Source organism: Ictalurus furcatus, chromosome 14, assembly GCF_023375685.1.
Source record: "Ictalurus furcatus strain D&B chromosome 14, Billie_1.0, whole genome shotgun sequence".
Lineage (NCBI taxonomy): Eukaryota > Metazoa > Chordata > Actinopteri > Siluriformes > Ictaluridae > Ictalurus > Ictalurus furcatus.
The window spans coordinates 11,788,009-11,804,694 of NC_071268.1; the positions used below are offsets into that span (position 1 = coordinate 11,788,009).

At 38.7% G+C, this 16,686-nt stretch overlaps 2 protein-coding genes across 3 annotated transcripts; one reads left to right on the forward strand and one right to left on the reverse strand.

Annotated features, from left to right (window-relative positions):
• Positions 1 to 1,274: 1,274 nt before the first annotated feature.
• bbs12 (Bardet-Biedl syndrome 12) lies at positions 1,275 to 4,562 on the reverse strand. The gene is made up of 2 exons (XM_053642074.1): positions 4,415 to 4,562; positions 1,275 to 3,788 (listed from the first exon to the last, which is right to left on the reverse strand). The coding sequence occupies exons 1-2, from the start codon at positions 4,430 to 4,432 to the stop codon at positions 1,764 to 1,766; spliced, it is 2,043 nt and encodes a 680-aa protein (XP_053498049.1). The 5' UTR covers positions 4,433 to 4,562; the 3' UTR covers positions 1,275 to 1,763.
• A 96-nt stretch (positions 4,563 to 4,658) lies between these two features.
• cetn4 (centrin 4) lies at positions 4,659 to 10,902 on the forward strand. 2 transcript variants are annotated; one of them, XM_053642075.1, is made up of 5 exons: positions 4,659 to 4,802; positions 6,502 to 6,657; positions 7,542 to 7,670; positions 10,150 to 10,287; positions 10,586 to 10,902. In XM_053642075.1, the coding sequence occupies exons 1-5, from the start codon at positions 4,800 to 4,802 to the stop codon at positions 10,673 to 10,675; spliced, it is 516 nt and encodes a 171-aa protein (XP_053498050.1). In that variant the 5' UTR covers positions 4,659 to 4,799; the 3' UTR covers positions 10,676 to 10,902. The 2 variants fall into 2 exon arrangements, with proteins under 2 accessions (XP_053498050.1, XP_053498051.1); XM_053642076.1 differs by lacking the exon at positions 4,659 to 4,802 and adding an exon at positions 5,227 to 5,327.
• Positions 10,903 to 16,686: the final 5,784 nt, after the last annotated feature.

A 16,686-nucleotide genomic window follows, 5' to 3' on the forward strand; every position in this document is an offset into this window, starting at 1 on the left:
TCCTCCAGGTACTCCGGTTTCCTCCCCAAATTGTCCGTAGTGTGTGTGATTGTGCCCTGCAATGGGTTGGCACCCCAGGGTGTCCCCCACCTTGTGCCCCAAGTTCCCTGGGATAGGCTCCAAGCTCCCCGTGACCCTGTGTAAGATAAGTGGTACAGAAAATGGATGTATGGATGGACTTTGCTATGTATCACTGTCTTGTTGCACATTTATTTCCACACTTCATTGAGAAGATTCAGTAAAATTCAATATTCAAATAAATAAACTGTATGTAACCGTATAAAGAGTACTATATGGCCAACAGTTTGTCACCACCTGACCATCACATCCATATGTGCTTTTTGAACATCCCATTCCAGATTTAGTCTCCCTTTGCTGTAATAATAACCTCCAATCTTCTGGGAAGGCTTTCGGCTAGAATTTGGAGCATGGCTGTGGGGATTTGTGCTCATTCAGCCACAAGATCATGAGTGAGGTTGGGCACTGATGTTGTGTGAGGAGATCTGGGGTGCAGTCAGAATTCCAGTTCATCCAAAAGGTCTTCAGTGGAGTTGAGGGGTGTTGCCATGCTGGAACAGGTTTGGGCCTCTTATTTCCAGAGAAGTGAAATTGCAATACTGCTGCATACAAAGACATTCTATACAATTGTCTACTTCCAACTGTGTGACAACAGTTTAACTGTGGTGAGCTGACAGTGTCCTGTTTATATAACGAGCTGTCATTCTGTCATAAAACTCAAAGGCACAATGATTCATTATTCATATTTTGTTTTTTGTGTGAATATTTAACTTGTCATCAGCCACTGTACAAACAAATAGTTAACTGCGGACTCTTACATGATGTCATTTTTGTGAGTTTATTTTATTTGGCCAATACCATCCTTTACTTTAATTTACAGTTACATTTATACAGAGATTTTCCAGACACTCAAAACGCTTTATATAGTATTGGGGGGGGGGGGGGGGTGTCTCCTCAACCACCACTAGTGTGTAGCATCCACCTGGATGATATGACGGCAGCCATAGTGCACCAGAACTCCCACCACACACCAGCTATTAGTGGAGAGGAGAGAGTCATGTAGCCAATTCAGATATGGGGATTATTATGGGGCCATGATAGAGAAGGGCCAACGGGGGAATTTTTAATGACCACAGAGAATCAGGACCTCGGTTTAACGTCTCATCCAAACGACGAATAATCAGATGTTTTATTTGAAGTTGTAGTTAATGGATAGCTTTTCCATGCTGCAACCACAGTACTTACAGACATAATGATACAAGAAGAAAACTTTATTTAGAGTTCTCTGTGAAGGGAAAAAAAAGAAAAAAAAAGGTCTCAAACAAACAAAAATGATGACATCCATCAACAGCAGTGCTATACAGGAATTGTACGTTGTCAATAGGCTGAACATCTGGACAAATGTCATAAAACCAGACAGTTGTCGGCCGTGCTTGGTGCTTCATGTCCAAGCAGAACACAACACTTACACTCCAATGTTAACAACTATAGGGTACATATGGCCAAAATCTGTGCCTGACTTGTTCAACAAGCTTGATGGAACTCTGAGACACATTGACCTTGGAGCAGAATACGAAAAACCAAAAGAGACAGCCATGAACTGAAATGCAGTGGGCGAGTGAAGTGGACAGTCTGCCATGAAAAGCCACTGGTGGCGTCTTTACCTGACAGGATCGGTGATGTTATTAAAGCAATGAGAGGTGTAACTGAGCTTAACAGAAGAAAGGACACTTTTTCTTACTATATTAAAGAATTACAAAATCTCTGTATTGTCCTTCTCTGTTATTTATTCCTGTAACTATTTCAGTGTCTGTCTGAAGAATCAAAAACACCAGATCCAGAGCTCTCCTCCACACCTCGAACTTCACCGTCATATTATCATACACTCCTATTTTTACTCTTTCGCTCTCCAGCATCCCCTCCTCCTCACTTTTCCCCCCTCTCTGCATCATCTCTGAGTAGTTCTCCATTTTCAGAAGGGTTTCTGGAATCTCGTTATTCCAAGGCACGCTGTTCTCCCACTGCTTTAAATGCTGAGCTATACATGTCCATGCCTGTGTTTTGGACTTGACATGGCCAGAGTTCATCATCAGTGTGGACACGTAATCCATCCAGCCTTCTGCCATCAGCCGCAGAACTACCTGCTCATACAGCGCTGCTGGTCTGGCTGCATCAGGCTCGTTTCCTCTCTCCTCTTGTTGCGATACATCCCTGTGATTTTGGAGCTGATGGATACAGATCAGTTCTGTTGTTCCAGCTCCAGGCAGCAGTTTTCCGTCTTTAAGTGCATGGTGTACACGATAAGCACAGCTCCAAAACTGATCCTCCATGCTCTGGAGCTTAGCATGAACGCAGCTCGCGATGAGTGCTGTGACCAAAGCTGTGTCATCAGTAGCGACACTCGCCACAGTCCATTCTGTTCCTTCAGTGCGATACTCTCGGAGTGTGCTCACACACACTCCGGAACCAATGCATCGCTTGCTGAGCTGTGTGATGTACGAGACTGGAAGAGAACCCGTAGCTGTAGCAAAATCATTCAAAATGGACACTCGTACATGCTCGATAATGAGGATGTGGTGATGGAAACAGTGATCTTTCAGCTGCTCAGTGACACCTCCACTCACAAGAACAATGTCTACCTTGAGGTTTAGAAGTATTCCCAGTGCCTCGTCCATCCATTCGTCCTCCCGGCTGATTCCTGTTAAATCAGAGCAATCACTAATGTACGTGACATTTTTAGGTTTATTGAAACCTACGTGACGGTGTTTCTCACTCAGGTCACCATGAACTAGGCTGATATTTAATGTCCGTTCTTGTAAACGCTTGACTAGCAATGTCTGTTCTGCAGACAACAACACGACGTACCCGTGGAGAACACTCGAGTGCTCCTCAGATAATCCTGGCAACAGGCATGTAGCCAGTTTATCAATGTCCAGTGCTTTGCTGCACTGATTTTCACGGCTATATCTACACTGAATCCTACTGGCTTCGATCACTAAACCCATGGTCGTCTCACATCCGTGATGGACGGCTTCAGCCAGATGAGCGATGTCAAACCTTGTGTGTATCTTCCCATCGTCTGTGATATGGTTAGAATTAAAGTGCCTGCTGTGTTTGAGTTTTAAATTGTGCTTTAAAGGACTTTGGTCTTTCAGGAAACAAAGTCTAGGCACACTAGTTATGGTTTTAGCACTGTCCTGAGCTAATTCCCTCACTCCTGTATTCAGTGAAAGCTCCCAAAGTAAGCCATCCACAGCATTCATACAGTCTCCGCCACACTGTGATTTCCCCCTCAGTCGCTGTTTCTGTAAATCAGCCTTACAAAAAACTGACTCCACATTCACAGCACTCAGCTTACAGGCCTCTAGACACACTTCCAACCCCTTTGACATGCTGGACATGATGTGCCGGATGGAAATTCCTTGGTGGAGACATTCCAGTGCCACCCTGCTCCAAACACCAGCCAGGAAAAGCAGCGAGGCCGTACCCGAACGCAGCGCCCCCCAATGAGCATGAGTGGTCTCACGCAGAAGCTGAGCCACAGAGCCACTGAGCTCCAGCTGCTCCAGCAGACGATAACAGGAGCATACCAGCACTGCCTCTCCACTCGCCTCGTCTTCGACCATTTTGTAGCGCTTACTGGGGCCTAAAAACATATGAGTTGCAGCTGCCACGGCCTCCAGTTGCTGGAGCCCAATATGGCGGTCCTGGTTTATCGCTGCACTTCCCAGCAGTGACATCAGTGTAGTGGAGAGACGCAATTCTACTATCTGTAACAACACCAGAGATGGAGGAGATTGAGGATTATAATGATATAACGAGTCTGCTTACAACTGGTAGTAGTAGATCAAATAAAGGCTTTCCAGTGCTGCGACTATTTAATAATATCCCATTAGGTGATGAAAGTTAGCTGAGCTTAAGGGGTTATTTTCTTTAAGGTGTGTCTGTGCATTTTATATACATCATTCTGTATCTGTACAGTAACTGATACTAAAAACTTGTCGAGAACACATTATAAAAACGACTTGACTGGCAATGATCCCCACGTTAAAACTCTTCCCCCATCTAAACTCCACTTTAACCCCTGATTACAGCTCAAGACCATGCTAGAATATAATAAAGATCTAAAGTTATGCATTGTTAAGCCTCAGAACAATAAGAGACAGCTTGGGTTATAAACAAGTACCATCGATATAAATATAAATAATCCTATAAACTGTTTACAACTGGGAGAAATAATTAAAGAGTCAGTCTTTCACCACCTGCATGCGAGTCTTGTTTGTTTAAGCATTAATATTTTTATGTAGCTGAATTTAATCAAGCTTGATTAATCACCTCGTAATCAAGGTGCAAACCTTTGAATTTATTCATCTTCGATCGAGCTAGAAACACAAACCTTTCTCTGTAGAAACATCCGGATCTCCTCTTCGTCTCCACACTGCGTTCCCGTTCAGGGTTTGCGCATGCGCATTACCTCCACAGCGCCAAAATCCATGCCTGTTGCTAAGAAACTAAAGCTAAACGAACGCTCGACTGTCAATCACATGCTACATGTCCCGCCCACATCCTTACGATTGGTCAGATGTGCATTTAGTAAAGCGAGGCTGGATTTCTATTCGCCGTTTTGGTTGTCACTCAACAGATTTTCCACACCCTTTAAAAAGTTGTTTGGCACCCTTGCTTACCTAAACAACGTTACCTAGCCTTGCGTAACGGTTTAGTATTTACGCTTTGTTTTGGTTCTCCGAAACTGATAGAAGTTTAGATACGTTGAGTCTGAGATGGTAAGAAGTTACTGTACTATTTATTGATTTATTTATTTTAACATACACCAACGCATTTCAGAGAAACGTTGTTAGGTGGTTAGCTTGAAGCTAACGGCTGGCTGTTATAGAACCTTAGTAACAGGAACACCATTGTTTTCTGTGAAGGTCTATGGGTAGCTAAACCGTTACATTTCCCTATTTTGCAGCAAAACCAGTCAGTTATCTGTGTAATTACATACCAAGGCGTTAAAACAACAACAACCCTGACTGCATTTTGTTGAAAGATGCGAAAGTATTCCAGACTTAGCTTCTTTGTATGCTCAAGGTTGTAAAATGCTTGAGTTTACCTTCATGTGGCCTTGTCTTTGTACTCTTTATTCAGTAATTACGATATATACCTATCAACCATAACATTAAAACCACCTGCCTGTCCGCCTTGTACCACCAAAACAGCTCTGACCCGTACACGCATGGACTCCTCAAGAACTCTGAAGGTGTGATGTGGTATCTGGCACCAAGACGTTAGCAGATTCTTTAAGTCCTGTAAGTTGTGATGTGGGGCCTCTATGGATCGGACTTGTTTGTCCAGCACATCCTACAGATGCTCGATCGGATTGAGATCATTTACCATTTACTATTTATCTGGGGAATTTGGAGGGCAAGTCAACACCTTGAACTCTTTGAGATGTTCCTCAAACCGTTCCTGAACAGTTTTTTGTAGTGTCTTAGGGCGCCTTATCCTGCTGAAAGAGGCTGTTGCAATGAATGGGTGAAGTTGGTCTGCAGCGATGTTTAGGTAGGTGGTACGTGACAAAATAACATCCACATGACTGCCAGGACTAAGGTTTTCCAGCAGAATATTGCAGAGAGTATCACACTTCCTCCACCGGTTTGCCTTCTTCCCATAGTGCATACTGGTGCATCTCTTCCCCAGGTAACTGACACGCACACACGGCCGTTCACATGACATGACAAACGGAATTCATCAGACCAGGTGACTTTCTTCCATTCCTACATGGTCCAGTTCTGATGCTCACGTGCCCATTGTAGATGCTTTCCGAGGTGAACGGGGGTCAGCATGGGGACTCTGACCAGACTGCAGCTACACAGCCTCATACTCCGCATGCTGTGATGCAATGTGTGTTCTGACACCACTTTATCATAACCAGCGTGAACTTTTTCAGCAGTTTGTGCTACAGTAGCTCTTCTGTGAGATCAGACCAGATGGGCTACTAGTCTTTGCTCCCCATATGCATCAGTGAACCTTGGGCGTCTATGACCCTGCCACCGGTTCACCAGGTGTTTTGGTAGGTACTAACCACTGCATACCGAAAACACCCCACAAGACCTGGCATTTTGAAGATGCTCTGACCCAGTCGTCTAGCCGTCACAATTTGGCCCTTGTCAGAGTCGCTCATATCCTCACGCTTGGCCGTTTTTCCGACTTCCAACACATCAACTTCAAGAACTGACTGTTTACTTGCTGCCTAGTATATCCCACCCCTTGACAGGTGCCATTATAATGAGATAATCAATACTATTCACTTCACCTGTCAGTGGTATTAATGTCATTGCTGACAAGTGTATATGCTGCTGTTGAATAATAAGCTCCTAATACAGATGTTTAAACATCCTGTCTCAGTAATTAATGTCACACAGCTGTGACTCTTTGGTTGATGAAATTTTATACATTGGCCATTTCCTCCCCTGTTTTCAGGCATCTAGCTTCAGAAAAACCAGTGCAGCTGCAGTTCAGAGGAAGAAAGCAACTGCCAAACAGGAACTGACGGAGGAACAGAAGCAGGAGATCCGAGAGGCGTTCGATCTGTTTGACACTGATGGTTCTGGCACTATTGATGTTAAAGAGCTTAAAGTAAGACAATTCCCTGAAGGCATCAGATACAGCTGAAACCAAAAGTTTACATACGCCAAGGTTGAAGACATTCAGACTCTGTTTTTCACAACTCCGCACATTTCATGTTATTAGCTACAGCTGGATTGGCTACACTAAATTTCCCCTAGGTGTGAGGGAATGTGTTTGTGCTGTGTGTGTGTGTGTGTGTCTGGGATAGACTCTGGATCTATTGTGACCCTGACCAGGATAAAGCAATTAATGAAGACATAAATGATGTGGGTCATTTATTAACCATTTCTTATCATTCATAACAAATTAAGGTATACATGTTGAGGTGTACTTTAGCTGATGAGTAGTATACACACAGTTGCAGGTTAATTAGGCAATTGTAGCTACATTCACTGCCTATTTTTATTAGTGACATTTACAGTATAATTCATAATGCAGTGAGCAGTAAGTATTTTAAAACCCCAACAATATTGCCCGATACACTCACACCAGAGTCATACATGTCTCTGCCATGTCAGTGTTGTGCTGAGATCCATCACCCAAATAATTCCTTCTCAGCAGTAGACCCTTTATGTACAGTGTAGAGGATCTGTTAATGTAAATGTAATGTTTAAAAATATATATATATATATCAGTCTGAAAATAATACATGCTGTAGAAGCATCAGCAGCATGGCATCACGATCATTTATGTACCAAGCTTATACATCTAAGGTGGAAATGTAATAAACCCATTCAGCTTTAATTCTAGGATAGGCAGTTATAAAATGTCCACACATCCTGCAAATATTTCACACAGTGACTAGTTGCAATCTTCAGTACTTATCCCTAGTCACATTTTATTAAATGTTCATTGATTGTAATTGGTTACTTGTATCTCTTCGCTTCATTTAGGTTGCTATGCGCGCTCTCGGTTTTGAGCCAAAGAAGGAGGAAATCAAGAAGATGATTGCTGACATTGATAAAGAAGGCTCTGGCACCATTGACTTCAATGACTTTCTGTCCATGATGACGCAAAAAATGGTAAAATTGGTCAGACAAATTGCAGTCATGTATCCGACCCCACCCCAGTACTTAGACTGCCCTTGTAAACGTATTAAATGGCATACGACCGATACCGATTCTGGCAAAGTTTCAGTTTTGCTGTTACTGGACCTTAGTGCTGCTTTTGATACTGTAGACCACAGCACACACTCCTAGACAAACTGGAAAATTGTGTAGCGTTTTCCGCAACAGTCCTTGAATGGTTCAGATAATATTTAGAAGGCTGGGATTATTTTCTTGCCATTGTCAGCTATGAATCTGAGGATCACAGTGACCTGAATCCCTCAGGTATCAATTCTTAGACCCATTTTATTCAATCTCTATAAACTCATTAGGTCAAAGCATACAGAACTACAACATTGCTTACCATAGCTATGCAGATGATACTCAAATATGCATAGCTCTCTCACCAAACGATTACAAACCAATAGCGTGTCCGTGTACGAATCAGATAAATAGTTATGAGGATAAAGTTCCATCATTTAAAGAATGACAAAACAAAGGTTATTGTGTTTGGAGGCAAAGAGAACAGACTCAGAATTAGTGCACGACTAATCTCGACTCCAGGGTTAAAGACCGCGTTTGAAATCTCATGGTCTCAGGCCTTTATCAGCCATATTAAAGCAGTCACCAAAACAGCATTTTACCATCTTAAAAACACTGCCCAGATTAAAGGCTTACTGTCCCTACAAGACCTCAAGAAACAAATCCACACTTTTATTACCAGCAGGGCCGACTTCTGTAACGGTCTCCTAGTAAGAGTTCTAACCAAAACATGGAGAACAGTGCGTAGTACTCCAGTTCTAGCATCTTTACACTGGCTTCCAGTCAATTTCAAAGTGTTGCTTCTAGTCTATCAATTACAAAAGGGTCTGAATCCTGAATACACCTCTGATATGCTAAAATAATATAAACTCGGAAGCTCTCTTAGATCCATGGGTGCAGGTCAGCTGGTAGTACCTAGAACCCAGAGTAAACACGGTGAAGAAGCATTTAGTTTTTATGCTGCCCAAAACTGGAATCAGCTCACAGAAAATGTGCCACAAATGTAGCTATTTTTAAATCTTTATGTGCTTACACTTAAATAGTGAGGAATTATGTCTGTTGAAGTACTTTTTTATTTGTAACGCTTTGAATCGCCCTTGTATATGGCCAGAAGTTTCACATATGTGCTTGCTGAACGTCCTATTCCAGATTTAGTCCCCCTTTGCTGTTATAATAACCGCCACTCTTTTGGGAAGACCTTCCACTAGATTTTGGAGCGTGGATGTGGGGATTTGTGCTCATTCATCCACAAGATTATTAGTGATGTCGGGCACTGATCGCTAAGGTGTTCAGTGGGGTTGAGGTCAGAGCTTTGTGCAGATCATCCGAGTTCTTCCACTCCATCTTTGGCAAACCATGTCTTCATGTTTTCATGGAGCTTGCTTTGTGCACAGGGGTCTTGTCATGCTGGAACAGGTTTGGGCCTCTTATTTCCACTGAAGGGAAACCTTAATGCTACAGCATACAAAAACATCCTATAAAGTCGTGTGCTTCCAACTTTGTGACAACAGTGTGGAGAAGAACCGCATATGGATGCGATGGTCAGGTGTCCATATACTTTTGGCAGTATAGTGTATTTAAATAAATTTGCCTTGCCTCCTAAGTGGAACAGCTATCTGAAGGTACACTGGCTCATTGAGTGTTCTGATGATCCTGATGATGTTTGCTTTTCCCTCTGTGGATTTGAAGCTGTCCAGTTACTGGAGTCGGTTTGAGTAGGTTGAGGAGGGCAGACAGAAGTCTCATCAAAATGTGTTCAACTGCCCCATGCAGTCTGATGTTATGTGTTTTAGACAAAGCAAATCTGATCCTTTGCTGTCCCAGACTGGTAGCTGCTGTGTGAAAGGCGAGACTATGTGGTGAACCTACCAATTACTAAACCAAGAAAAATATTTTTTTGAAAGAAAAACATGCAATAGGAAAAGAAAAAAAAAACCCCTTGTTGAATAATACCACAGATGAAGGTCAGATGAATTTGGAAAAGAAAAAAAAAACAAAAAAAAAACTTTGGGGTGGTAGCAGTAACTCTAACCACTACGCTTCATGTTTGGCTGCATCATTCCACCCCAGCATTGACTATTTTCCTATAACAACACTCCCCCAACTGTTTTATTCCTTACACACTGCGCATATCAGAATGTAAGAGACGCTATGTACAATTCTGTGTGTGTATATATGTGTGTGTATATATATATATATATATGTATGTATGTGTGTATATATATATATATATATGTATGTATGTATGTATGTATGTATGTATATACATATATATATATATATATATATATATATATATATATATATATATATATATATGTATATGTATATGTATATGTGTATGTATGGCATTAGAAAACAGGAGGCTTTTCCTGCACATTTTTATGACCAAATTTATAATTTTTCAATACAGAGTGAAAAAGATTCAAAGGAAGAAATCCTGAAAGCTTTCAGATTGTTTGATGATGACGGAACAGGCAAAATTTCATTCAAAAATCTCAAACGAGTTGCAAAGGAGCTTGGTGAAAACCTGACAGATGAGGAATTACAGGTGTGTACGGCCATATGATCTAACCTTTTATAACCGTGTCGTGTGTGTGTGTGTGTGTGTGTGTGTGTGTGTGTTTTCCCCACACATGTGCATAGAAACAATCCCTGTGTGCTCATGGTGAACTCAGTCTGTACTGCTGAATGCTGACTCAATGCTGTCTAGATTTTGTCCAGATGCTTTTGATCACACAAATATATTCATCATGAGGAACAAACAGCTGATGGTATCAGGGAAATGTTTTTTGTCTGAATGTCTATGGTTTTGTTCTGTCTCGTAACCCCTGTGATCTCTCTGGCAGGAAATGATAGACGAGGCAGACAGAGACGGAGATGGAGAAATCAATGAACAGGAGTTCTTACGGATAATGAAGAAGACTAACCTGTATTAAATTTTCTCTTTTTCTCTGCTCCACTTTCTTCTTGCTCTTGTTTTTTTATTCAGTGTCGTTTTCAGATCATTTGATCAAAATCTGAAACAAAGAACCTGAATTTTCTGTCCTTTTTGCAGCATTTTTGAAAAATGTATATGTCTTATTTTTTTTTCATTCATAAGCCTTGTAAAATAATTTAATCTATAAACATTTTGTATAATTCTGAATAAATGGTTTTGACTAAATGTAGTTTTTTGTGCTGTAAATTGTGTATATAATACGACTACTCCTACTACAGTCAAGATTTACTGGATTACTTAATACCTAATAAATGCATCAAAATTATATCTTAAATTAACTAACTTAAATTAAAAGCTGTAGATGTGTCAATAGCTCAGAAATACAACATTTTAGAGTTGTTGTAGTAACTACAAGCTCATTCGATACATTGTATTCAATAATTACAATAACCTCAAGAAGGATGAAATCTGACGTTTCCTGTTGCCTTTTATTTTGTAATGTGTAAAAGTAATGCATTTCAAATGTGCATCGGAAGAGAGAGGTTCCAATAATTCATAATATAATGCTAAAAGCAAACTGAATTTGCCTGGAATTAGTCATTTATCACTTCTGATCATAACAAAGTCCGTCCAGTCCTCTATTATGAGAGGGTCAGGAATCAATCAACGTCAGCATTTAATTTTTTTTATTTTATTATTATTATTTTTTAATCTGATGTCTAAATAAATTTTATTCACATCATGTAAATTACTTTTGAGCACTTAACCCCTTACCTGTTCAGCTTGGATTAGATTCGTCCTTTGGAGAAGTGTCTAACAAATAAGGAATAAAACAAAACAAGTCATGCTGTTATAGGAATGTAATCATTGATGGTATTTGGCAGACGCCCTTATCTAGAGCGACTTACATTTATCTCGTTTATACATCTGAGCAGTTGAGGGTCGGGGGCCCAACAGTGTCAGCTTGGCAGAGCTGGGATTTTAACTCTTGACCTTCTGATCAGTAGCTCAGCGTCTTAAACTGGTGTTGAGCTCCCACTGCAACACCATAGTTACTGCTACCACCTCAAAGGTCATTATTTTCCAATAACTGCATGTCCCACGTGCTCTTTTCCTCGAATGATTAACATTTTAAACTTTATTAATGATGATGGTTTTAATCATTTATAGTTCCATTTACAGCACTTCTCTCACCAGCCTCTTTTTTTTGTTTCTTGGAATTAATAATAAACTTTTTTTTTACTGTTACAAAGCACTGACACCCACAACTTTTTCTGTAAATGTCAAATTAACATCTGCTTACAGAATTATTAGCCTTCGATTATGTGCCGCGTCCACCATACAAGTCTCTGTGAATGAGCTGTTAGTATAGAAATGATAATGACTATGACTATAGAATGAGTGCATTAATATTAACCATTTAAAACTCATTCAGAACACACATTCACGAATCTAATCATTATTCGTTAATGAATAAATAAACACAGGAAGAAAGAGATACTGAGTGGACTGTAATATGATCTTTTCTTTCTGGGTTCAAATAAACAAGGCCCAAAATATTATTATTATTATTATTATTATTATTATTATTATTATTAATATTATTATAAATAGTGCTTTCGAATAAGATGATGAAAGCATATGACAGCTTTAAATGCATTTGTGTTAGAATTTTGGGTAAACCCTCAACTCTAATGATGTTATTTACAGTAAATACAAACTTGCAGAATGCAGTCACTCTTGCTTTAATGCTCTCTTGCAAAGCTAAAACGTGCTTTTGAAAATGGTTAGACCTTTACATTCGATGAAATGCATATAAGAGTCCTGCAGATATGACTTTAAAGATTAGTCAGTTTACAGAAGTGCATCATGTGGCAGACCATCAGTAGTGAAAACGAGATGACTCAGCGTTTAAGCAAAGTGAACTGTGAATTAATGAAATGACTCAATACAGATGACTACCATGTCAGTAAAAGTGATTTTGAACTTTAAAGGTTTAAGGATGAAGCCATTAATTACAGTGAGATGAGTTTGATCATGGCCTGCCAATATCATTATGGCTAATGAGCATTATGGTCTAACTAATAAGAAAATACACTACTCTGTTTAAAAAACAACAACAACAACAAAGAAACTATTTGCCCAAATCATGTGTACCTGAGTTATAAACAGGAATTTTGTCATGGTGATTATTTTCCGAGCCCTTAGCGAAATGCTGAAGCGTTGGAGGGCTGGCGGAGTGTGGGGTGAAAGTGCCATTTACCGGTTTCAGTAACCAAAAAAACTCAAAACGGAAAGTAGGAAACAGTGAAATGATGAAATAAAGTACGTCAACCTGTCGAAAATTTTATCACCGCCACAACATCTCAAATACGACCTCCTAATCGGCCACTTAATCTACATTACAATTAGAAAACATAGAAGAGAACAGTCTCTTAGCCATGCTTTAAATGCTGTCCAGGACATGTTTAGGAACGTGGGACAGTGAAAATGATCACATGTTGTTTACATGCACTGTGTTGTATAGGCTAGCTCTGTTCCATGCAAAATTTTTATAGGATAGCGATGTTTTCCAATATCGGTGGATTCAACATAACGTGGCAGCAGTGGGTTCAAACAAGACTCCGTTGAAAACGACATGCAAACATCCCAACTAATACTGTGTAATGTCTCATTCACTTGCATCAAGTCTATTCAGTTCTGATTTGACCATGATTATATCATCAGGGAACTCTTCAAACTTTTTATTAGAAAAAAAAACAAACACAAAAAACAATCCGAGCGCTATCTACGATGTGTATAAAGACTTCAAAGTCATCTACACATACTTTAACAAAATGGAAAAGAGCTCTTCGCAGTAAACATTAAAGCCACCTCGTTGCACTGTCAAAGCGTGCCCCAATTTAATGCCATACCCCCCAGCTCTTAGAGGAAAATTAGCTTTGATGATGCAAATACAACTCCCACGTGCAACGATCTGGACAAGAACTGGCCTTCAGTTTCCTCTAAATCTCCCCGTTTCCACAACAACAACAACCCAAAGTGCTTTAAGCAAACGGCTGTCAGTTAACCCTTAAAGGTCAGGAATGTGTCACCATTTCACTTCAGATGTACAGAAATAGTATTAATAATCCTCAGTGTACAAGACCCCTCACTGTAAACCCGTGAGCACTCCACTCACAACTGCTGAGCACTCCAAAGGGTATGTACTCCACAGACTTGACATTTTACAGGATTTGACACATATTTGTTATACAAGTCATGTATGTAGTCTACATATGATGCTGTGTATGGTCAGAATAGTCCAATAAATGCTAACTGATTCAACTGGTTTAGTTTTTATTTTTATGAAGCATGCTTGAAGTGAACTTGAACTTTCAACTCCATTGTTTATTATTTACATGTTGATCATTCAACATTATTGAGTACATACTGTGAAGCTGATTAGAACACTATGTAGTTCTGGACCTGCTGGGAGTTTAAGGGTTAAAATGATGCTGAACATATAAATACTGTGTGCTGTATGAAGAAAGAGAGTATACAGTGGATAGAGTGTGTGGCAGTGATACTCATCAACCATCTAGAGCTCAGGATGTTATTATTATTAATCATCTGTCACTTCCAGAAAACCTTACTATAAACGTCATTAAAAAATATCTGTTCACATATAGACAAAGTGATAATGAAATGTCATTTTGTAAATCTGTGCTGTCCTGTTAGGATGTAAACAACATCTATTTAAAGATTTTTTTTATATATATGCGGATATGAAAATGGCAAATAAGCATTAGTCACACCATCCTGACTGTAAATCACTGTTGAACTCTTAACCCCTTAACTGTTCAGCTGTATGCTTAGACCAGAGTCAACATTTAGTCTAGTGTCAAATTGTCAAACAAATAAATAAATGTAATAAATGATAAGGGGCTTGAGGAAGCGAGATGGTTACTGTACTGTAATATGACCTTGAGACAATGAGAGCGTGTGAGCATTTAACTTTAAATACGCTTTTGTTCAATGTTGGGCAAAATGATGGTCATTTTCAATAAATGCAAATTATTATTATTATTATTATTATTATTATTATTATTATTATTATCACAATCACAGTAATTATAATTTATTATATTATTATTTATTATAATAATTATATTATTACTTATTAATATAATGTATTCATAATTTAGAATCATAATACTAATAATAACAATAATAATAATAATCAAAATAATGTACTATTATGTTTTTATATACAATTTATTAATTTTATTAGAGCATGTTAAATATTAATAATACTAATTTTAACAACAACAATAATAATAACAACAATAACAACAACAACAACAACAATAATAATAATAATAATAATAACAATAATAATAAAGAGAAGCATTAAGAACTCTTGGTTTCAGTAGTTTGTTGTTTATGCAAGCAACAGACATTTAAAAAAATATATTTATTCTTTGCTTGTATTTTTCTCATTTGTAAGTCGCTTTAGATAAAAGCGTCTGCTACATGAATAAATGTAATGTAAATGAATTCATATAAACAAGATTTTTGCCACTATTTGTAGTCCTCTAGTAATCAAAGCAGAGCATTTTAAACCAGTGTTTCAGTGTTTAAATTTCACTATCACTCTGTACATTTTGAAATGAATAGAGACAGCTCTGTGCTATTCTTTATGCTCTCAGAGCAAAGGGTCATGAGTGCAAACAAAGAGAGGCAATACAGGATATATAACATGCTTTAGGTTTCATGGGTTTTTTTTTTGTTTTTGATGACGAAAGGTCTCAGGTAAAGCAAAATTTAACCACAACATTGGTTAAGCTACAAATTACTAGTGCGGAATTATAAATAAAGACCGCTGATTGAAGCGAGGGTTCCATGTCAGTAGGGCACAAACAAGCACGTAAACCAACTATTCCTAGTGTACAGAGACACCCATAGAGGCCATCCCCCACCTACACCCTGCTGCCTTCCTGCACACTTACCGTAATATCCGCAAAATCGGCCTGCTACAGGTTCTCACTCTGAATAATACTGAACCATTTGTGTTCTTTCATATTCACACCACACCAATATCACATCAATACCCACAGAATGTATGCTTGTGTGTGTGTGTCTGTCTCTGTGTGTGTGTGTATATATATATTTCTACAGGCATAAATTTATACATATGCATAAATTGCACCCTTACCATCTTTGGTTAAAAAAAAATGTCTTTGTGGTTAAATATCTTAATCTCACACAGGATATTTATGGACAAAATGTAACTGAAGCATGTTCCCATTAACATTTTACTTTTTTTAAGTTCAAAAACAGTTTAGGAACTCTTAATCAGTCATCCATGACTTCCTATTTCACTTGAGTATAGATATGAGGTAACACTGAGGCCAAATTCTCTTAATCAGCATGGAAAAGATTGGACAATACACAAATGAAATAACAGATGTGATCTTCATAAATCAGACAGTGCCTGTAATATATATATATATATATATATATATATATATATATATATATATATATATATATATATATATATAAAAGCTACATGCCTAAAAATGCCCGTAACTAGTGGACATATTGGTATATGATATGTGCATAAACAGGAAGAACATTTATCAATAAAAGCTTGAATCTAAAGGTACTGAGGTTCCATTATCATCATCATTATTATTATTATTATTATTATTATTATTATTATTATACATTACATTGAATGCAAGTAAACCAAATTGAAAGGGAAATTTTCTTTTTTCTCTGAATTATTATATGTGAATCATTCTGAGTAATTTCTGAAGAATTAAGTTTAAAGAGCCACCCGGAAACACTGCAGACTCTGAACTGAAAATAGCACTCAAGTGTGTCAGGTTAATGAGAATCTGAGTTGACTGACTCATTGTGTTTATAGCCATCAGCCAATTTTTCTTGGCAAAATGCCATTTTTATGCAGCTGTAATTGACCACTACAAAAGCCTGCACGAGTAAGGCAGCCCACACAGTAAC